Source organism: Thermobia domestica, chromosome 2 (genome assembly GCF_964235325.1).
Source record: "Thermobia domestica chromosome 2, izTheDome1.hap1.1, whole genome shotgun sequence".
Taxonomy (NCBI): domain Eukaryota; kingdom Metazoa; phylum Arthropoda; class Insecta; order Zygentoma; family Lepismatidae; genus Thermobia; species Thermobia domestica.
The window spans coordinates 145,341,338-145,366,732 of record NC_137455.1 but is presented as its reverse complement, the minus strand read 5'-3'; the positions used below and the strand labels follow the sequence as shown (position 1 = coordinate 145,366,732).

At 35.1% G+C, this 25,395-nt stretch overlaps 1 protein-coding gene across 3 annotated transcripts in view; it reads right to left on the bottom strand.

Moving 5' to 3' along the window:
* The window catches only part of LOC145675978 (uncharacterized), a 157,015-nt gene that overhangs the window by 6,450 nt on the left and 125,170 nt on the right, over positions 1 to 25,395 (bottom strand). For 2 of the 3 annotated variants that reach the window (XM_081746817.1, XM_081746826.1), the window contains exon 4: positions 11,333 to 11,549. In XM_081746817.1, coding sequence (XP_081602943.1) covers positions 11,333 to 11,549 — 217 coding nt within the window. Of the gene's footprint in view, positions 1 to 3,631; positions 3,761 to 11,332; positions 11,550 to 25,395 lie in introns of all 3 variants that reach the window. The other variant, XM_081746809.1, reaches the window with a different exon arrangement.

Sequence of the window (25,395 nt, the reverse complement as noted above, 5' to 3'; positions counted from 1 at the left end):
AAGTACATTTTCTCTACAAACAGCGGAATTTTGAAAGGAATTTAAAAAAGAAAGAAGAGAATATTGGACAAATGAACAAATGCCTTCCTTGAAAGAAAATATTTTAAACGTGAAATTCCTTTTGTATATATACATATAGATTAATCTTTGATGTATGGTTTTGGTTTTTCCTCCACGATATTACATTATCGGAAACTTGACAGTTTTATATCCAGATAGAGTTTCATGAAATATATAGACATTTAAATTAGAATTATGGTGTTTCTCTATGAAGAATATTTCACGATTAAAGCTTAGACAACGATGTGTTGTTGTAGCAAGGAAAGGATAGGAGCATTTGTCATGCAAAATTACAATATTGTTTACGGTATAATTATCAACTGAGCCATGAAACAAGATTCTCTTTTGTTCACACGTTATCCATGATCAGCTGTGCCAAAAGATAAATAGAGATGTCTGTACACCCAGCATTCTGATTTTGACAGAGAGTAGATTCCATAATTGTTATGTTTCAAGAAGGGGCATCAAGTTATGAAATCACTCACAGGGTACCATCTGTACAGAGAGTGGTTTTATGATAGGCACAGTGAACGATTATATTGGAAGGATTGGGGACAGGTCCATGCAGAAAAACAATACCACATGAAGATTGCAAAACTGTACAGATACAGGTTCCTTAAAAATAAGCGATTATAAAATGGATTCAAGTATCAATCACTCCACAGATAAATTGTAAAAGTTGATTGACGACAATTTGTACCATCGGGTTCCCGTGCTATTGTTTAAATAGTTCTTTTTCTTCTTCTTTTTAAATAATCAATCCAATAAGGAAGTGAGCAATTGCTGAGAAATTATTATTTTTAGTTTTTGGAAATAGAAAAAGAAAGCTTCATATTTGAAAATTATTTATAGAATACTCACTCAATTTTTCAGAATTAAATATTTTTAAAAACAGAACGACAAGACCTTCAAAACGTATTGCAACATGACCTAAATTGAAATTGAAAAGTTCAGAATGAGGCGGTGAATAATAGGGTTAGATTTAATAACAAAGACCACTTTCGAAAACAAAATTGACAGGTTTCAGAATTTTTTTCACATATATCAATTGGCACTGAAATAATATTAGAGAATCTTTTAATATTCATATGCAGTATATTTCTGCACTCAAAAACACGGAAATAACGATTTCTCAGAACGTATTCAATTTTAAGGACTTGATTATTTTTGAAAATAAGATGATAAGATCTTCAAAATTATGTCTTTAAAATTATTATATGACTTATATTGCTATATAAAATTTTTACGTGGGGCGATACAATGTTTATGGTTTTGAAGTAATATGGTTATACTGAATACATATGAAGATACTCAAAATTAATAGTGATTGATCTGAGCACTTTTTGCGAATATTAACCGATTCTGAAATAATGTAGTAGAAACACCATCAAACACCATTGCAGCATATTAGCTGAAATTACTTTGTACCAACACTTTACAATATAGTAAAGTGGGCGAAAATATGCTAACGTAGAATGTGGGAAATTCAGTATATAAACTTTTAACTAAAAATGAGCAAACACATGTTTCAACACTTTCGAAAATTCCGCTTCTACAGGGGAAAGGAGGCAACTTCTACAATATTCAAATTTCTTGATTTATATTTGTCAAAACTTATTCTTATTCCTAAGAACGAACACTTCTGCTAATATGAAATAACAAGATCAGTCAAATGAACACCTTAAAAAACATTTATTATAAATATGGAAAGTGATACTACTATTGTGACAGTTGACAATATTGTTGTGAACGGTGTTATTTTCTTCAGTACGTGGCAGAAGAGTATAGCGACATAGGAGGAGTTTCAAAATGGCCGCCCTACTATCAACACGCACCAATGTGAAACAGCGTTTTTTGACAGGTGGTGTGAATTAAATCGAGATTCATCGGAGAACTAAGACACATTATGACGACACATTATGAGTGGAGTAGGACATTCTTAAATGGTGTAACATCTGAAGAAGACGCTCCTCACCAAGGTCAAACACAGCGAATTGTGACGTCAGGAAAGACTGAAGCTGTCAATTGTGATAAAAGAACAATTGTCAAGTTACCGTGGGAAGTAGCCACAATTATTGCCATAAGTCATGTTTCAGCCTATATCATTATCCATGATGTGTTCCGGTTTCGAAAGTGTCTGCTAGGTGGGTACCATGGTAGATGTAAGACAATCTGAAACAGCAGTGTGTTGATATGTGAGAAGAGCTTTTTTTTTTTCCTTTAAACGAAAAGGTATATCTATAATGTAAGGTTTTATTAACTGTTATGTTGTTTTACATCACTGTATGTAAATTAGAATAATGAAAAATTGTACTTTTTTTTTTTACATAAATTCACACTATTTTAATATTGCATGTAGATTTAAATCTATACATATGTACACATTCAGTGTTCTTATGACGTGTCCAACTCATACGTTCACGTTGTGAACAATTTGTATGAAAAAGGATGAAAATAAATACAATACAATACAATACTGACTTCCTGAAGAGACTCGTTATTGAGGGTGAAACATGGGTGCACTACTACATCCCGGAAAGAAAAATCGAGCATGGAATGGCGACATTAGTCATCACTCAAAGCCAAATTTTCAAACACCACCATTTGCAGGGAACTTAATTCTTACTCTCTCCTAGGATCTATTCGGAGCCCTACGTCCCTAAGGCACGCACAATCAACGCTGTTTCGTATTGCGATTCCTCCAAAATTATCTTAAATCTAATATACAAACCAAGTGACGCGGATTAGTGATAACAAGTGCACTTCTGTAGCATGACAATGTTCGGCCTCGTACTGTCAATGCAGCAGTTGCGATCATCGAAGACGTTCATTTTGAGTGCTTACTCATATGTATACACTTATTTTGAGTGCTTACGTACATACTCATGTGTTTCTCGATCACTCAATATATATTTTTTTAAGGTTTTCATTTGACTGACCATCGTATAATATTAAATGGCTTCAAAAAGATACAATATAAAAATTGTTTAAGTATTTTTATACCCAACACTTACGGACCTACATGTTACTCTTTTCTGGAAACAGCTTCTGCCAATGGAGTGCAATGTTGCCACATGTTGTGTGATTCTTTTCTATTACTACTTGCAACTTGCTAGTTTTTAAATAATTCCTTGAACTGCCGCTGAGAGATGGCATAATTTTTGAGCTACAAAGGCTCGAAATTAGTTGTTTTCGGCAACTTATAACATTAAGTGATGCGGATATCATCCCATGTTAATATGCATTTTTGTTCCTTGTCCAAGTACTTAACAGTTAATTTTCTAAATGTCATTTACTAATACAAAATATGTTCAAATTTATTGAAAAATTTTAAGTTACATTTAACATGTAATAATAATAATAGTTTGGAGATATACTACAATGTATAGATACTATCGACTAAACTACAGCTTTACAAGCTACACAATTAAGGGTGTACGAAATATAGTTTTCAAAGAAGCAAGTTACAAGAGAATTACCGTACTAACCTACGATGTATTAACAAAAATATAGACAAGACACACAACGTCCACACTAGCGCTTTGCTACTTAAAATAAAGAAAATACATACATTTGCCACTTGAAGTTTCAAAATATCTGCTGGTAGTTGTATCACTATTCCATGGTGGTCTTGTTGAAATAGGTAGGTAGGAAGATTCAGCCTTACTGCTGTTAGGTACAGTGGGCATATTTGGGGGAGCTAGGAATACGTACAATACAAAGAATAACAAAAGTCATAGAAATAACTTCCTATATTGTATAATTCTTGTTTCTACGTCGTTAAGAGTGATACTTTGCTTCTGTAATTCCCTGTCACTAAATGTATCATCATCGTCATCAACGATGAAGTGTAATTTAATCCTTATTTCAACAAAGACTTCTTCGCATTTTGACTCTAAAATTTGTCTTTTTTAAATTCATTTTTTTTTAGAAGGGCAACGCAACGAGGTGGCGAAATGGGATAATGCCTACCCTAGAATTTTGCTTTGCCGGCGCTTTCTTCCCGTTCCATAGATAATTTGTGTATGCTCGTATTACACCAATTTAAATTCTTGTCTTCATCCGAGAGTTTCTCTGATTTTGACAATGTCTTGTCCCCTCCGCTGCCACCAAACGAAAAGCTGAATGAGAAATGTTACAGAATTCCCAATAGGTTTTATTTGTTCTATATTTTAATATAATATTCTTGATACTTTATCTTCCATATGCCTTAACATGTAAGTGTACTTGCTAATTATTTATTTCGTTTGGTATTTGCATTTCACTTCTTCTTGAAACTATGTCCTGATTTTGTACATAATTTTTGATTTTGTCTTCTTTGTTATTATTATACTCAAGGCTGTATCTAACAAAAATGAGAACGAAATGGAAAAGGAAAAGTTAAATACAAGATTTTCTAATAGGAAGACTTCGAAAAAATTAACGATGTTGAATACCTGCACCATTTTTGTTTTTTAGCCCATTGAATTATATGGAGAATTATTTTTCTCCTTTCTTTAAAATGAACTGGAACTTTAATGATTCGATTTTATTGATTTCTCCTACGAATCTATTTAAATGTCTCTTACTTCGTGAAAATTAAATTTTGTTATCCAAAATTTTAACATTCAATTATCAAATTTAAGTTGCGTGATATTAAATTTATATATCCTTTGGAAGTCACTGTATTTGTGACCTAATAACTCTTGAACTACCCTTCCGATCTCTATCAAATTTTCAATATAGATGAGGTTCGAGCCTGAGATGGTTTCTATCATTTCACTTTGATGGTGCAACCTGGGGGAGGGGGAGCGGAGATATATAAAAATGATCGAAAATTACCGATATTAGTGTCGAACCTGTAGTTTTCGGGGTCGCTGAGATGAACAGTGACACTTCCGATGCCGTTTAAATCCAAATTCAGCCTCGCAACTTGGAGGAGGGAAAGATATATAAAAATTATCGAAACTTACCGACATCAAAGAGCGCTTTGGTAATAGTAAAAGTAACTGACTAACGGAATATATTACTAATTTTTCTTATTTTAACCAAGCGAAGCGGGTTATTAACGCTAATACCTAATATAAAGAAAATTTATTTTGAAAAAGCAAGGGATATTTAACTAGACTTCAAGATGAAATCAGTAAAATCACACCATGAAAGTTCTAGTTCAGTTAAAAAAGTCCTTCATATAAAGCAATGGGCTAAAAAATAAAGATGGCGTTAGTATGTTCACCTTTTCAGTGTAAACTTGATAGTTTCGGAAGGCACTGATCGTTTAAGTATTGCGACTATGTTCAATTACTTCCATTAATGAGAAATGACATCAATTTTAATATATGTAACATTATCAATTACACAAATATGTCTTGGTTTTAATTACGTGTAGAATTAATATTGTACATCTATACGGATTTTTTTAATTTAAGCGATTCAATAAACATAATTATGTTACAACTTGCAGTTGGGATTTACTAACGTAACCCTAAATAAATCAATACCGGTAGTTCAAAAGCCTTATTGAAATATTTTTAAAGCTATACTACCTACTTTAAGGCTATATTTTAAAGGCTCTTCTGGCATCTGGGTAATTTACCACATTCGTTTTGTATGCGTGTAGAACTATGAATAGATACGATGTGCACAATTCTTATCGTTATTATTTCAATATTTCACATTTTGTTGTTACACTTCCGACATGTCATCTAAAGTAATCTTTAAAGAATCTTCGGGAGTCGGTTTCTAAATCTGCCAGCGTTATTACGGATGTAACGAAAAAGTCAAACCCAGAATACCATGAATATATATAAGGCACCGCTGCAAGAAGAAATAAAATGGGAATTTCGATATCAATAGACAATGGCTAGCATGTTTACTTTTAAGACACGTTATCTTGGGTTGGTTTCTGGCAAAAAAAAAAATCAATGTTGGCCCAATGTCGCGAGTTTAATCTTTCACCTCGATGTTGCTAGATGCAATAAAATCGGAAATTGGAAGGGTCTAGAGCATGGCCATCCACAGCGGGGTAATAAGGGAGGTAGAGATCCTCCTGTATTTTCAAAAGATGTTCAGTTCTTGGAAATACATATCAAAACATACTAATTTTCTCTCACATACTACAATACTTAATATATTAATACTCTAGGACAGCCTTTCCTAACCTTTTCCACACTGCGGCCCCTTTGCAATATATACGGTTAATATTTATATTCCTTTCCATTATATATACAGGGTGTAACATAAAAGCATGGCCAAAAGTGACGAGGTGATTACGAACATCCGAATAAGTAAAAATATTCCTATAAACATGGGTCCGATACCGCTTCATTTCCGAGATACAGGGTGTTCAAATGTCGAGTCCCTCCAATGACTCATTATGAGAAAGTGAATGGACATGTTTAATATTAATTATAGGAATAACACAATTAAGTGCAATTGTGCCTGTGTAAATACATTTACATAAACATAGATAATGAAACTAATCAACATTTGAAGTTATTGGGTTGTCAGTGTTGCCAACCTGGTACAAAGTGTTATGTTTTCAAATAGCACTAGAAGTCCAAATGATAGCATATGATTGCTGACATCAAAAGGTTTCCTAAACATGGGGAGATTTCGCTTCGTTTTCGAAAGACAAGACGTTCAAGTGTGAAGTCAATTAACGGCTCACAATAGTAAACAACGCTTCATAGATCACAACTATTGCATGTTTCCAAAGATAAGTAATTGAGAAAGGTATTCGATTTAGGCCACAGCGTTCGTTTATACCACACATCAACTTCGGAAGACAGTACTCCCATGTTTAGGAACGTTTTGATGTCTGCAATTACATGCTAACGTGTGGACATCTAGTGCTATTTGAAAACATAACACTTTGTACACTGACAACCAAATAACATCAAATGTTGATTACTATTCGAATGTCGAAACTATTCATATTGTTAAGCGCAAGAATAAGTCTGGATATTTTCACAATGGAATACAGCTTTATGAACTAGTATTCGTATAAGAAACGAAATGTACTTAAAATGGGATCCGAACTAACTACGCAACACATCGGAGTTTGAACCTAACTCATTTGATGAGTGTTGTACTTTGAGTGTTTGATGAGTGTTGAGTGTACTATGGAAAATAAACTTATCATAAAGACGCACGAAACTTGTCTCATCAGGTGCCAAATTAACTCGGATATTTGAAACGATAATGTAGCATTTCATCCATTTGAAACAAAATATATCGTAGTAGTGATTTATCAATATGTTGTTAAAGTGGGATGTGGATAATCTTGATTGTTAAGTTGATGAGAGTGATTTTCTGTGGTGAACATAGGAGTCAAAGAGGGATGTAACGGATAATAAAATAGAAATTGTAAAATTTGAATTTCTTTTCAATTAAATGCACTCATGCTGCTATCTACTACGCATCTAATACGTAGGATTAAACAATACTGATTCAACAGGAAGCATGCACGTAGCCAAGTGGGAGGTCCGTAGCCCCCCTTCGAGACCAGAAATGAAAACAATAAGGAAGGATGAAACAAAATGAAATGAGAAAAAGAAGGGTCAGCGTTAAAAATAAATAAATAAAAGAAACTACAGGAAGCTTTTGGTTACTCTTTCTTATAAGGAGATTTGTATTACTTGCAATACATGGTGGCGAGGTGAGCGAGATATCCTGGAAGAGTCAGGGAATTTGAAATTTCATGAAAAGTTACAGAATTCTCAGAATTTCTGCTACTAGTCAGGGAAATTTGAAGCTTCCGAAAGCATAGTGCCGTTGAGTAACAGCGTGGACATTTTTTATCATAACTTCTCGTCATCACATCCTTGCAGAATCAAACATGTTATTTCAAAAACAATTTTCTACTGCTCCTTTAACCTGTCATTTGGAACCGACAGTAGTTGACGAAATAATAAAAACAACAATTTATATGGAAAAGGAGTTCTATTAGCATTTGATTCAACAGAAAAAGAAACGCAGATATTGTAAAATATTTTACAAGACATTATTGAGTATGTACTTTTTATAATAGTGAATATGTACTTTTCATAATAGTTGAGATCATAATGAAAGGAAAATTGTTATATTTGAATGAACAAAGAAAGGGACGTAAATATTGTAAAATCTTTTCAATACTTTTTTTTATTCATTTATTACTCGAAATTTCTTCATAGTTTGTTATTAAAATACCAACATATCCTCATTTTATTGTCCTAACAAACCAATATATGTTGATAGTAAAGTAGTTCATATTGATCAAGCCCCTGAGCCTTCAGAATTTCATATCACGCCCCCCCCCCCGTTACGAAATCCTAGCTAAACGAACTAATATGTGTTCCAGTAAAATAGTTTAGAATGATCGAGCCCCTGGTGTGATGATCACAGTATTTCATGTCACGGCCCCCGCTTCACGAAATTCTGGCTATGTGCCTGCAGGAAGGGAACAAACAATAGTTTTGGAGTTTTAGTATTGAAGCTATATGAGCCCAGATATCTTGCTAAATTGGTATGTGAATCAATATTCGTGATTCATCCAAGGCTTGATACATCCACTGAAGGTTGAACACACACAGAAACCCTGAGCGACAGCTACGTAGCTGGGGCTACGTTACGTGGTCTACAATAATTCTCCAGTCAAGAATGAAGTGAAAAAAAAGAAAAAAGAAAAGAAAAGAAAAAGCAAACGACAGAATATACCTGGGTAAGATGATACTACTCATACATTTTTAATTTCTTTGTATTTATTTCGAGACGAGACCAAGATCAAGACAAACATATGTTGATCGAGACGACGTTTTTCAACCAGAGACGAAACCGAGATCAAGACCGCTATTTGTCAACCAAAACGAGACCAAAGTTGTGTACATTCTCGCCTAATCTCGATATCATCCCTACTTTGACGTATCACCAACGATAATAGTGCCCACGCTTGGGTACATTTCTGATTGCGTTTTTTATATCAATTTGAGAACGCTGAAACTAACGGAACTATTTTCAAACACGTCCTTAGGGTTCCTAGACAAGTGGTCTCAAACTTGGGATACAAATAAATTTCCCAACTTTGAAGTAGTATTTCTCATGATTCCATGGATGGTATATTTGAAAACAGTTCGATCGGATCAGAGACGTATGCAAGGGGTAGGTTCTGGAGGTCCGCACCCCCCAAAATCTCAACTTTACTGTAAATTTAATCTACGTTTACTGGTAAATTTTCTTTAAAAAAAAAATATTTATCCTCATATTGAATTTCGACTCCCCAAAAAAGCTTTGGACCCTCCCCTAAATAAATTACTGGGTACATGCCTACATTGGATTCAGGATTATCAAATTAGTATAAAAACGCAAGAAGAAATTTATTCAAGCATGGACACTTTTTACTAGTGGTATGATCGTTAGTTCTTTGGTGAATGACTAACTCTGTTATGGGATTCTGTGAACACATTGTAGTGCATGAAAAAAAAAAAAAAAAATCTTGCGTGACCAATCTGTGGTGCAAGTCACTGCCATGTAAACAAGTCTTAGATGTGTTTGTGAAGATCACTAACGCGCAAAGAAAAGAATAGAGTATCTCACTTCGTTCACACGAAATTAACATTGCTTCCAAGAACTTTACATAATTATTCTTCTTTAGTGAAGTCCATCTAGCTTACTGTTCCGAACAATTTGTTCCACTAACTAACATTTTAAGGTCCTTGAGGTAGGTGAGGGTTCCCAAAGGTGAATGACACGACGACGGTGTGGGCATCGATTACCTCTTGGTTGCTATAACAACGAGATCAGCAGGTGCAGAGCTTTCTTTTCGCTTTCTCTTTCCGGGTTTCTTTATTTATCCACCTTGGGTTGTAAGGTTGTATTCTACCTGCACTTAACTTTCAATCGACCCAGTTGCGTAATCGACGGACATAAACAACAGCACGACAAGAGGATGGGGATATGGATCTAAGAATTCTTGCTTCTTCCTTCCTGGTTTTAGCTGTTCTATGATTCAAGAAGTTTAACATTAATATCAACAAACAAGGGCCACTATTAAGTACAAATTTTTATCACTGAACGAAAAAAAAAATACTGTATAATATTCACTCAATCACGTTCTTGTATCTATTGCAAGTTTGTGACAAGAAAATAAAAATTTAAACAAGAACTCGTTTTACTTATTCGAACGAGCTATTAATTATTACGGTTATTTCCGTGTTTTTCACAACCGTGGAAAATAAGAATACCATAATTGTAGCTTTACAATAACCTTTTCAGAATATACCCGGAATTTCCTTTTGGGTGAGTGTATAGGCGCACACAAGTTATTGTTTACAGTGGATATATGATATAGCCGCATTCAATGTTATATCCTCTAGCACACAGGTTCCCAACCGGTTTGTCGCGCAGTCCCATAAGATGTGTCGCGAAATTTTAAAATCTAAAAATCATGGAAATTTTCATAATTAATTAACCCCTCCAATGCCAGCAACAATGCTTAATATTACACAGTCATTACTTCTTAGAAATTTACGAGGTGTGTTAGAAATGTAATATATTTTTTTTGTAACGACGAATTTTATTATTTTTACAAATTAAGATTATTCCCTTCAAAATAGTCCCCTTGGGTGGCTACACAGCGATGGAGGTATTGTCTCCATTCTTCGTAGCAGTGCTGGAAGGCTTCTGCTAAATGGTTTGCGTAATTCTGCCGCTCCTCACAAGATATTGGTGGCGCCACAGTAGGTAGGTAGGTTGAGCTAGCTAGGTCTTGGCCCTTGGGACTTGTGTAGAAGTCAGTGTAGCCCTTAAGGTAGAAAGTTTGGAGACCCCTGTTCTAATAGATACACAGTTGACTTCTGCATGTAACAAGGTATTTTTCACATTTTCGTTATAAATCTTACTTTAGCTCTTCTCTCACTAAAGACTAACACTTCAAGATTAATTGGCAAAAAAAAAAAAAAAAAAAAAAAGCGAGGAATAATTATGCAAGCGGAATTTTCAAATCTTACAGTAGATTTTTTCGAAGTTTTCAGTTGATATCTGATGAAATCCCTGATTTATGAAAGCCTGAAAACTTAAAAAATCATCTAATATTAAATATCGTTTTCAGCATCTTCGGTTATTCTCAGAGACCAATTGTATGTAATTGGAAAGATATGCACACAACCAATATCTGGACTTTTCTTTATTTTAAAAAAAGAATTCTGTTGTTAAAACAAAGAAGAAAGATCAACTGATGACGATTAATAAATAGGTATCACAGTCGAATATTCTTACAGGTGTAATTGAGTGAAACAGCCTAAGTAAAATAACTAACCTGTAAGAGGTTCTGCAGGTTTTTCCGGCTCCGGCAGACGCTGCTTTGGTGGAAGCTTCTCATTTTCATGTCTCCACTTTTTGAGGCACTGAGGCTCATGAATTCCAATGGATTTGGAGCCAAATGGTCTGCCACAGATGTAACAATACACTGTTGAAGGCCGCCTGAGTCCTGCACTGCTGCTAGTACTACTGGCCGCACTGCTTGGGCTGGTATTCTGCAAAATTTAAAGAGATGTTAATATCCTTATTAATTATTCCTGGCAAATGAAACAAAACTTCGAAAGAAAGACACGCAGAAAATCCATTGATTAGAATTTAACATCCCTTTTCACCATGGGCGCCCGAAGGAGGGCCGGTCCCCATGGCTCACGAAAATGTATTAAATTACTTAAGATTTTTTAAAGATTGGTGTAAAGGGAAAAGTTTTGCCAATAGATGTCACTACAGTCTTCGTATCTCTCTCATGTATGTTTTACCATTGACAAAAATTCACGATTTCTCTTACAAATTTCAACCTAGAGATTTAAAATTTTTAGAGAATGAACTAAATAACGTATCAAAGGGAACAATCCTTGCCGATTTTTTATTTAGAATTTTATTCATAGTTGAAACAGTTACATTGTTAAAGGTTTGGATATGCATTTCAACAATCAAGCCATTTCAACAATGAAGATTCTAAATAAAAAAATCGGCACGGATTGTTGCCTTCAATAGGTTATGAAGTTCCTTCTCTAAAAATTTGAAGTCTCTAGGTTGAAATTTGTAAGAGAAATCGTGAATTTTCGTCAACGGTAAAAAAAAAAAAAAAATACATGAGAGATACGAAGACTGTAGTGACATCTATCGGCAAAACTTGTCCCTTTAAACTAACCTTAATACAAATAAAAAAAATACCAAACGTAATATAGTCAACAGGGAGATGAGCCTCCCCAGAAAATTTTCTTCGGGAGCCCGTGCTTTTCAGCACCGAAGATTTTTAAAAAAAGTAACTTACTGCTTAAATTGAAATCAGAGCCACTACCAAAATTTATTAGTATTGCTAATCAAAAATAAAATTTGTTTCGTGCCCTTAATTTCAATGATAAATCACCGCTCATAGCACTAACTAAATCAGTGGTATTCAGCCTAGAATACAGAATGACGTCTTAGAGTGTACGTAAAATTCAAAATAACGGCTTTATTCTGTAACACGGTTTATTAACTTTATACCATGATTCTCCTGTTTATAATGAAACTGGGTTATTAAGTTAAAATAAATTCTATATATTTTTGATATAGTTACTTATAATTTGATTTAGTCTAAGAATAGCTAAAATGTGGAAGTACATGCTTAAATAGTACGGTGTTGTTAGGGATCACAGAAGGGAAGTAAAACATTTTTAAAAATAACTTTGAGACACATGGACATACGCATTTGAAAACGATTACCTCAACAAGTTACACTAATGTTTTCTACGTCTGTTACTTATTCCCATTTACCTTTGCCAAAATCTACTGTTATCTCTTTATCTGTATTTAATCAAATTACAACAAATTTTCTACGGTAGATGCGTAAAATACAAATTTGTCAAATTGTGTAAGTTTGTCGATTGCCATTTTTAAGGTCAGAGTGTTTCCTTTTAATTATATTCGCTACGTACTGAAGATAAACATTTGTACTGAAAGTATAGGTAACTATGACAGGAAGGAAACTGTTTACTAATTAACGCTTTCAGCATTCAGAAGCTTTAAAACGAGAGAAGAACAAACTGGTGGAAAGTGTAATTAGGACAATGTCATGCGGGCTCGTTGCAAAAGCAAGACAAAAGAAAACAAAAACGCGTTGAAGCAAAGCAAACGAGGGTGTGTTGGCAGAATTAGTCACGTTAGCAACCAGCCGTATGTATAAAAACAAATGTTCTACCTTGGCATTGAACATGTAGAATTATTGATCATTCCGATACTATCAGCAACTAAGTTTTGTTCAATACAAACCATTCTGTAGATAACGTGAAGAAGTACAGTAACTTTCCGTAAATCAATGAATAGAACCTGTTTTACCTTGATGACATTCCGAGAAATCATATGAACACAACAAAGTGCATTACACATATCACTGCAAATACTCTATATGACGTACAAAACGTCAATATATAGAAATGTCTTCAGCAGCGTTCGAAAACACTTTTCTTTTTCTCTTCCCTTCTAACCATGGTTACTTACATCTACAAAATGGAAAGTACATACGACTACAATACATATGCGGATCTTCCGACACTATTTCATATATCAGTGATTTGGGGATATATTCAGAGGAAGCGCAAAGGTTTACAATAATGTAATCTTTGACTAAGGTACCAATGTTACTTAACTAGATTCTTTTAAACAAAGTTTAACCCCCGCAAAACATTGAAGTCCATCAAAAGCTGGGAACAAGATGAAATTTGTTGATTTAAATAGTGTATTAAAAAAATGGAGAAAAATTTATCTTTGTACCACTAACAATATGTAAGAAAGAAACGTTTCACTTATCGTGGGATCCGAACCATACACTCCTATGGAAATCATACCTAAGTCAATATTCTGCATTAAACGCTGAATTAAGAGTCGTAAGATAAATTTATCTTATCACATTTTGACTTTGAATAAATATAATGTAACAGAAGTTTTTATCTCAATTTGCCACCTAGGTAAGTACCAGCAATTGGTATTTAAATTATTATTATTATTATTATTATTATTATTATTATTATTATTATTATTATTATTATTATTATTATTATTATTATTATTAAGTGCCTTTCTACAGGTTCTGCGACTAACGATTTTTTTTTTTTAAATTTTAGATTTATGTCTCCTGGAAATGTTTCTTTCACGTTTTTCGATTTCCAGCTTCCAGGTATTTAAATAGCTTACTTCTTACTACATTATTATTATTATTATTATTATTAATAAAATGAAATGAAATCTTTAAGTTTTACGTCCCACGAGTATGTCGTCTAGGCTAAAGGAGATTGTGATGATGAGAAATGAAGGAAATTGTGAAATGAAGAAAGTGGAAAGAAACGGGAGAACACCGTAAAGACCCACACACACGCGTGATTGTCTACTACAAAGTTCACTCGGTGCGTGTTGGGATCCAACCAAGGACCTCACGTACCAGAAGTGAAAGTTCTACCACTGAGTCACCGCAGCCCGATAACAATAATAATACTCTCCTCCGAAAATTTTCAGATTTCAGTCCTTCCCGCACATCTCCTGAGATTGTTGATCTATCGGCATCTAAACATTGATTAATTGAGCCGTGTCACAGATAATTTTAGAAAAGAAATTGTATCGAAGATTTAGATCCAATAATCCATATGTATCAAATCATACAGTTCTTAATATACAATTGGAAATATTAACTTTTCTACTTTTGACTCCACTAAGACTTGCATTAGATTAAAGTGAGAAGGATAACTAAAGCTCAATGCAACGAGGCAAGGAGCAGTATCTTGTTAATCACGCATTAACGCTGTGTGATCGAACGTAGTCTGATGCTGGCGAAACTGAACAGATTCTAGGAGCTATTCATTGTGGCCCTTCCAGACGCTAAGTTCACGGCGTTGCACATCATAGAAATGTATCAAGTGCGTAATTTTCGTGTAGGTTGTGCAACTATGAATTGTGTTTTACGGAAATATGCGGCACAGAGTCCTAGGCCCACCATACCGACGCGAGCAGCTAGAAACCGGCCTCTTGTGAGTAGGACCCCGCCGCTATTTTGTGTGGTTCGGAGTATGGCGGCCTCCGAAAATTCCCACACACAGCATGCAATGCCAGCCGATGCTACAAAGGACAATCAATGACGCCTTTCACAGGAACTTACGCCTCACGGTCGTTCGCAAGAGCAGTGCGCGTGCACACCCTGAAACCGTGTCATGTTGCTGAGCGAAAGAGAACTGCAGGAGGCTGTATGAATGTCATCTCGCGGGTGATCGGTGGAAGTTTGTTGTTATCGTTGATTAGGCATGGATTTACCTCACTGACTGTGGTAAAGTCCGTGCCATTATATACAGAACGAGTTTCCCAAAATAATTCATGATTATGGCCGATTTCTTATGCAGATGCAAACTGCGTCTCCGAAAGATGAAGCAAAACGTCAAAATCAATGCTGCGTACTGCCAGACCAATGCCATGACTGAAATATACCAGCATGAAATCCCACCATTGTGCAATACGGACCAGACTCGAACTAGGTTGAACTGCATTAAGACAAGGTATCAAGCCACACGGAAAAGATATCGTTGAAATTCTATAGCCATATGGAATAAGACACTGGAATTGCGCCAATTCCTTTCTTTGATATCCCTGTCAAGAGCCCAGATGTTAGTTCAATGGACTATTGTGTTTTTGGACTCCTCAAGCGGCGTCTGTCGAGTCCGTACCGTCTTCAGACTGTAGAAAGCCTGTAAAGAGGAGTGGGATGCAATACTCATGATCCAGGTGCAATGGAAACTTTCGATGTCAGTAGAGATGGCCTGTAGGTCGAACACAATCGGTGGTGGAAACATGGCATTTACTAGGTAAGAGGCACATACAAACTTGGCTCAATATAACTGAATCAATTTCTGTATAGGCACATTATATGTATCTCTTGTAGTAGCCGCATGAAGATTCAAGAATTATTTAGTGTAATGTAGTTAAGGATCTCCCTAGCCCTCTCTACTGCTTAAAAACAAATGAGTTTCTTTTCGCAGCTGTGAAACTGCTGTAAACTTGCAAATCATATGAATTCAATATTGAACAGATCTATAACTTCCGGCTGTAGTAGACGGATAATGAGAGATTAAACCTGTTAAGTAATAGATTTCTATCACTATTGGTATCAGCTCTGCTGATACAGGAAAAGATCAGATCAAACTTTTTAAAGACGTTGAGTAAATTTTTAAAAAAAGCTTGTTGCTATCCAATAGTTTCTGTTCTATGACTAGTAAAGTAAAAACCGGAAATGGCTGATTTCTATTACTCGCGGATTGATATGAGGTTAACGAAAAGACCAAACTTATACTTGGAACAACGAATCGACTTCAAAAAGCCGCTTCTCTATTATCTCTTACAGTGTTTGCTCTTTGTAAACCAACATATTGACACCGAAAGTACTAGTACTGTACAATTCAACTACTTTCGGTTTTGGGAGAGTTTTATAGGTTTTCTTAAGTCTCAATCGATTTAGAAAAAAAAAACACCTTTCTATGGCGATCGACGCTGAAAATGAAAAGGTTGATTTCTACCACTTGTAGTTTGAAAAGAAGGTAACGAAGAGGTGAAACTATTACTGGGATGCTGAACCGATTTTTAAAAACTCGCTTCTCTGTATCTCTTATACTGTGTTTGCACTATGAAGATCAGTGTTGAAACAAGAGGTATCAGGAAATTTCTACCATTTTCAGCTTAGGTAAAGTGTTATGGGTGGAGATGGTATCTTTTCCTTGAGATGCTGAATTGATTCTAGGCCAGGAAACTCCTCTCACTATTATTATTCTATGGCGTTTAACGTTCAAACCGGATAAATCTTTACTATTTTCGGTTTTAGTGAAGTACTAAATCTTTACTATTTTCGAGCAGATAGTATCTTCCCGTGACACGCTGAATCGATTTCAAGGAATTGCTTGCCGTAATATAAATTGGTGCTCTCTCTCTCTCTCTCGAGATATCTATATCTATATATATCTATATATCTATCTATCTATATCTATATATATATATATATATATATATATATATATATATATATATATATATATATATATATATATATATATATATATTCGTATATCTACAAAAGCTGTATTACGTAGAATATATATCAGCTGCGGTGCGTGATTTTCTACTTCGGAGGAATTGCTTTCTTAATGTATTATTCTTAATATTTTTCATTATAACAAAGGGGGTAGAAATGCTGTTTTCCTATGTATTGTAGTATGATGTTCAGAAAGGTGAATTTTGCCACTTTGTATTATTTCACAAAGAACATGAATGAACATAATTCTGTATCAAGCTTCGCAAATTTTGCAGATCGTAATGCAATGCAATAAATGCAATAAGCAATTATAGTATAACCTCTATGCCGATTATATATATGGAGCACTGGACTATATGATTCAGAGACTTCAACATTACGGAAGTTAGAGAAGAAATATATAGAGAACTTCAAAATTTAAACCACATGAGCTTCTGCCGGAAATCAAACTCGAGTCCCCCTCACCACATACTTAGTTGAAATCGAAATTACATTGAACTTAGGCTCAGATCAAGAGGGTGTTTTGTTTAGGTAAAGGCTCTTTACCTAAATAAAAATTAATATTTTTGCTAAATCAGAGGACGCCGAAATATTTCTTGCCTAGGGTGTCAAAGTACCTAGTAGAGCCAGCATTAATTGCAATCCATATATATGATTGAACACTATATTTGGTATGTACGACACGAAAACGTTTCATCTATGAAATTAAATAGCAAATTCAATTTCTGGATATATATATATACGTAAAAATAAACTTCCGCTGCTATAGGTCTAATTGTAAAGACGATCAATTACTCGATACCTGGAAGGCCAGAATGGAACCAGGTCAGTCAACCTGTACAGTCATACAACACACGAAATGTGCTCATTCAGGACAGTAAAATATGACATCACTATCAACATTTGTTTATTATCAACAGACATGCGTTATTTGTCAAAACTTCCCCATACTTAAAGGGAGAAAAATAAGATAAAAACGATGAAGAGAAATGTGACAAATAGATGCAATCTCAAGACACATGCAAACTGAATGAGGTTCTGCATTCTAACAAGTTAAAAATCTATATACATGTTCTACGTACGCTATAAAGGTGACCTTTAACAGCTAAAATTTCGTTTCATCAAAGATTCTGTGTATGCCTACTTTGGGAAAAATGAGTTTGCGGTAGTCATGGGATCTCATTCCGTATCGGTCAAGTCAACGCAACGAGGAATTTGTGTTTCAGTTTGCAATAATCGGCATAGAGGTTATACTATAATTGCTTATTGCATTTATTGCATTGCGTTACGATCTGCAAAATTTGCGAAGCTTGATACAGAATTATGTTCATTCATGTTCCTTGTGAAATAATACTAAGTGGCAAAATTCACCTTTCTGAACATCATACTACAATACATAGGAAAACAGCATTTCTACCCCCCTTTGTTATAATGAAAAATATTAAAAATAATACATTAAGAAAGCAATTCCTCCGAAGTAGAAAATCACGCACCGCAGCTGATATATATTCTACCTAATACAGCTTTTGTAGATATACGAATCGGTCTACCTAATGACTTCAGAAATTGTATTCGTGACTTGAGTAGGGATAAAAGTGAGTCGTCCCCTCACTTCCATATCCATGGCGTCCCCCACTTGCTTAAAAATTAGAAATGGGCAAAAATAGGCAAGGGAGACGGCGTGACCCCCTACCTTTTCAGATCCACTTTTACCCTTGAATTGAGGGAGATACAATACAATCACTTGTGGTCAGTGAGTTCAAGAGCGATTCCAGGCAAGAATAAGTATCATATACGTTTGCGTTGCGCGTACCCCCTGGACTATTTGAGGCAATTGTGCTTATAAATTAAATCTTTGAGTTTTACGTCCCACGCTTATGCCAGCTAGGCTAAAGGAGACGGTGATGATGAGAGAAATGAATGAAATGGTGGAATGAAGGAAGTGGAAAATGGGAGAACCCCGAGGAAACCCTCGCACACGGTGTTTGTCCACCAAAGGTTCACTTGGCGGGGGCTGGGATCGAATCCGGAACCCCAAGCACCAGAGGTGAACGCTCTACTGCTGAGCCACCGCGGCCCCTATTGTGCCTATAGTAATGCCCATAAGGAGCATAAAGTATCATAATAGTATAGATGAATACAAGGCTAGATTATTATATGCTACATATTATGCTATCGTTTAGAGTATTTCTATGTCGTACGTAGAAGTTAGTTTTGTCATATTAATATTACTTCGTAAAGTACAAGATTCCACATGTAAAACTTCCAAATTTCACTCCACTTCACATCTGCACTATAACATGCTCACAAACAGTTTACGAAAATCTGTTATTTTTCAAGAAAATATCAAAACCTCCAAAAATAATTTCTTGTGATTGTTATTATTATTGAGTCAAAAGTTATGCTCATAACACACTTTAACGAATAATTTAAACATCTTTCATAAAATGCATTTTTGCTTTCCTGTGAGTTAAAGATCTAATCCAAAGTAACAAGGATATTGAAATACCGGTTAATCCTGCACTTTAGCGCCGTACTCGTAATTTCGGGCTGCCACATATTTCAACACACTAATAATGAAAGTCGCGGTTGGCTACTAAGTGAGGCTAATCACTTTCTTGTTATTATAAACGAATGGGAAAACGAGTCTAAAGTAAAAAGTATAAGTTACTAGTAGTGAATATTACATAGTTTAACTTAATAACCAATATGCCCTTCCTGCTAACCAAGTCGCTAGCGCATGTGTCTTTGGTGTGCGTTGTCCCAGGTTCGATTCCTGGTGGGAGAGCACAGAAAACAAAATTTCAACATCATTTACAAGAGCATAATCGTTGGAAATTCAACTAAATAATAATAATAATAATAATAATAATAATAATAATAATAATAATAATAATAATAATAATAATAATAATAATAATAATAATAATAATAATAATAATTACCAATATGTTATAAGTTATCTATTATGCAGAATCATATTCTAATTATGAATCCGTGCCAATTGCGGACGTCCCAGTTGCGGACGCTGCTCTTATTTGTTAAAATCATTCCCAGTTGCGGACGCACAGGTGTTGTTTTGAATTTCCATGCCTCGATTACAATGCAACCAGACTTGTTAGTTCCAATTGCGGACGCATGCAGGAGAAGAGGTAAGATCTATTGATAACAAGCAGCAACGTTGCCACATTTTTCATTTCATAACATTTACTACCCTGCCTCGATATAAAGAATTCAAATCTGTCAGTATACGAGCATCTATAATTATAAAGCTATGTAATATTAGAGATACTGCTAACCACTAGTTTATCCATTAATTACATATGAAATACATGTAAATTACATCAGAATTCCTGTAATTATTTTACAGATTTGTGCATTATTTAATTTCATTTGTTTCAGCAAATTGTTAGTGAAGGAAAGTTTCGTAGATGCTAGCCCAAAATAACACTTCCATTTTTATTCCTCCTGTCGAAAGAGAAGCTATTTAAATTTATTAATTTTGCATGATAATTTACTTAATTACTTGTTTTGAAATTACTTAATTCTTTGTTTTAGAAGTCATTAACAAAAGCTTGTAGTTATTTTTTTAAAAGACCACTTAATTTATTATTACTATTATTACATTTGAAAATCACATTTCAGTGGTTTTAATGAATCTTCGGGGTGAACTATCTAATTAACAAGAATTATGAAAATGGGAGCGTTTTGGGTGGAATCATAGTATAAAGTTAGTCGTTTCTGCATAGCCGCGTCGTTCATCTCTTTGGGTTATGTTTTGTTCAAAAGGAAACATATTTCAGAGGTTCTCCTATTCGCGTTAGCGGATTTTTTTTAACGTCACATTTCCGGAAGCACTATTTTTTAATTCCATGTTGTTTTTTTTTCTACTTTACATGTAGAATGAGCCTATAGTTGAAGTTATTACGTTTGTGTTGTTCAGTTTTTCATGGAAATGAACCTTTCCACTAAATTTCATTTTATTACCCTCCTTTTATTATTCATTATAAGATTTTAGGCTAGAAGTTTGCGTGCAATTACGTTGAGAAATGGATCTTCTTATGAATCTTTGTAAGAAATTTTCCTGGGACGCTAAATATTCCTCGTCGATGAGCGTGTGCGAAACAGTCGATTATGATTAAATATTTAATCAACTAATATTCTGCAAACTACAAGCTTTTGTTAATGACTTCTAAAACAAGAATTAAGTAATTTCAAAACAAGTAATTAAGTAAATTGTCATGCAAAACTAAACAAATTTAAATAACTTCTCTTTCGACAGGAGGAATAAAAATAGTAGTGTTACTTGGGCTTGCATCTACGACAAATCCAAAAGTTGCAAAGGGCGAATGTCAACGAAAGACAATGTTGTGCTCTGGGTTTCAAACATTCGTCTCTACCGGACGTTGCAGTAGCTGAAGTAAAGAAGAAAATATCAAACGCAAAGAAGCGAGTCAGGGAAGAAGATCAACCTATTTGGAAAATATATAAAGAAGAGTTCGCTGATTTATAAGACCAGAGTTGTGATTTGGTGGCTAACGTGCCGCAGTATTCTTCTTTTAAGTCTTGTCTTTACCGCTGCAGGAATCAATCAGGAAACACATCGTGGAAAACAGCTCAGGATATTGAACTTTCTTCTGATATTCATTTTCGAGATGGATTCACTTTTCTTCTTTTAGATGATGCAGGCGAAGACAGGATACTGCTAGCAGAAATGGAAGGAATATTCTTGCAAGTTGTAAAGTGTTTTTTTATGGATGGAGCATTCAAAACGTGCAGCAAACAGTTTGCCAAGCTTTATAAAGTGCATGCCGACATTGGTAGCAGCGGTGAAGAAACCAATATTGTTCCGATTGTGTTTGCTCTTCTGTCAAGCAAAAGACAGCAAATATACGAGAGACTTTTCGCAGGAATTAAGGGACATGTCCCTGAGTGGAAACCGGAATGGATAATGGCTGACTTCGAAGAGTCATCCATAAACGCATTGCGGTATGTATATCCAGAAGCGCAGCTTAAAGGATGCAATTTTCATTTCAACCAGTGCCTATGGAGAAAAGTGCAAGAAGTAGGGCTTATACAAGAGTACACAAATGATGATGAGGTTAGGTTGTGCATTAGAATGTGTGCTGCTTTGACACACTTGCCAATAGATAGAGTCTTTGATGGTTGGCTGTGTATTTAAGAAGACACCATGCAACAGTAAATTGCAGCAATTGTATGATTATTTCGTCGTCCAGTGGTTGGAGAACTCGACTTTTACTACAGAGATTTGGAAATGCCATAACACAAGGCATAGGACGAACAACGCACCCGAAGGCTGGCACAACAGACTGTGTTCTATTACAAACAAAGCACACCCAAATGTCTCAGAGTTAGTCCGAGTTCTTAAGGATGAAGCTCGGCACAGCGACTTTCTGTACGATCGTTTGGATTTAAAAATTGGCGGGAAAAGAAGAAAGAAATCGGCAATACTATTAGACAAAAGAATGCATAGAATTCTTGCGGAATTTCAGGATACTGGTAACATCAAGAAGTGTTTGCGATGCATAGCGTATGTTCAGAGAGTTGTATAAATACTGTATATAAGGGGTTTGTGTAAATATTGTATATAATTCACTACCTGACAAAGGAGAACTGCAAGCTCATTCTCATATAGGCATAATATTCGATAGTGGCTATTCTCCTATAACTTGTAAACACGCCAGTGTCAATAGTTTCAACATTGACACTGACAGTCCTAAGCCTGGTTAAGTGTAAAGGAAAGTTGCATAGAAGGTACGAAATCCTTGTGTGTGGGGTCGGTTCCCATCTTATTTTTTGAAATAAAATTCTCATTAAAAATTTGTGAGGAGAATTTTATTTCGACATTGTAAAAAGGCTAAGGCCCCTGAAAAAGTCATGCCCCTATAAGAACCTACTAGCTACACCCCTGAATGAATCTCTTTTCAGCAAATTGTATTCTTGCAACAAAAAGTCCTTCTCGTTGCTGAGGGCAGGGTAGTAAATGTAATGAAATGAAAAATGTGGCAACGTTGCTGCTTGTTATCAATATATCTTACCTCTTTTCCCGCACGCGTCCGCAATTGGGACTAACAATTCTGGTTGCTTCGTAATCGAGTAATCGTTGCTTCGTAATGGAAATCCCAAGCAACACCTGTGCGTCCGCAACTGGGAAAGATTTTAACAGATAAGAGCAGCGTCCGCAACTGGGAAGAACCCTCTAATTATACCCACATTTCAACCCTTATTGTCCTTTTTCAGTGACGTTCACAAACAATTATCAGCCATCTCTTACTTGTGTATCAAAGATAATTCCAATGTCAAACGTGAATTTAGTTCAAAACACAATAGACTGAAACCACAGTTCGCATTCTGATAGGTCTAGACGGGCTCGGGCCGAGCCCACGGGCCGGACTCGGGCCTACAAAGTACATATCACTTCGGGCCTGGGCCCGGGCCGTAAATTTTTAAATATACGACCATATTTCTTGGACCTTTTCGGACTTAACTTTGTAACTATACTGTACAATGGTATTTATTGTACTGTTCTTTCTGGAGAACTTTTAAATCACAACTGCAAAATGAAACCTCTAACTACTGTCAATAAAAATACAATTTTGCGTTACTGTTTCTGTAATTTGGGCTTATTTTGGGCTCATTTGATTATCACAAGCTCAGGCCGAGCTCGGGTCTAAATGCTAAAACATAATATTATTTCGGACTCGGGTCGGGCTTTACATTACAAATTCACGGGCTGGGCTGGGTCCGGGCTAAAAATTCCGGCCCATGCAGACCTGTACATCCTGACACAATGGAAGGTTACCACAAATGATAACATGAGTAGCAGCATATAATTAGCTCTGTCACTTACGGTAATTGATGCACTTTAATAGGCGTAAATACTTTTCTCTTTCTTAGGAAACTAATAATAATAATAATAATAAAAAAACAAGGTAACATCAAGCAGTTCTTAATTCTAAATACTTATCCAAATCAATCAATAATACACCACTTAATGTAACTCTTATGGAAGAAAATGATATTCATATTAAATTCAAATTTCAATTTTCCTATCGTTCTCTTCTTTGTTATGTTCACACTCATTACCAACATTTTTTTTTTAAATTTATGTGTCAAAGATCGTTCTTTTCTCAAATGGGAATTTATTAGAGCCACGAGAAATTGAAACCATTGATTACAGTTCGCATATGCACAATTAGGATTACCTTAAATTCGAACATCAGTTAGCAGGAGGGTGTCATTTGAGTTCATGTCATGTCTACTAGATAAGTGAAATACATTATGAATTATAGTTTTCCAGAATCTAGAAGAATGCAAGAATGTATCTATCAGCCACGAAAAATGTTCCATTCGTCCTATTTCGAACATATTTCGAATTTTTACTATCAATGGCTACTACTCTGCTCCAAATTGCGAAGCGTATCAATAAAGACCGTCATGCATAGTGGATGAGGGAAATTAATCGAGTCATTATTTTCTGGAATCGTAAAGGATGTAAGATTATCTCTAGATATAAGCTGCCACGAAAAATTCTTTTCTTGCTCTATTCCAAATATACTTCCAATTTGACTTGTCATTGCGCCGAAACATATTCCGAAATTAAAGCTGTTATTGGCGCCACTCGCTCTTTAATGCTCTGTAGCTACTTTTATTTTATTATATACGAATAATGCTTCGTTTTATTTCTTTCTGTTGAAAGAGTGTTATAATTTATTTTTCTTGAAGAAAATCTCACTTACTTTACATTCTGCTAGCGTTTTTGGCAGTAACGATGTCATTCTTAATTTGGGGGGGGGTATAAGTGGAGGGGCAGAAACATTTTTGGGGGCAGCTAGTTATTTACTATACCGAAAATAATAGTTTTACATTACTTGTATAGTACAACGCATCATGTCTAGTGTGCAGTCGGAGGGCGGAAGATGTCACAGGTAACTTTCCCATTGTAGTGTCGGCACTAACTTTTGGACAACTCTTGCGGAACTGAGATAAATCGTGGACAATCTCAATAACGTAGTAATATACATGTATTCGGGCACGATGACTACATATTGAATTTTTAGTTTTGAGCATTGGCAATATCTTGTTCTTTATGATAAAATTTGGTTGGGTTTGCAAGTTTCAATATAAGTGTGCGCAATATGTGACAGCCCTGAAATCACTATATTTTATTCAATTCACGACGCTGCACTGCATGTTTACCGAAATACCCACAGTTTAGCACATATTTAGACATTGATTTGGAAAAAAGTGCAAAATGTTTGCTTGCAGTACATCAG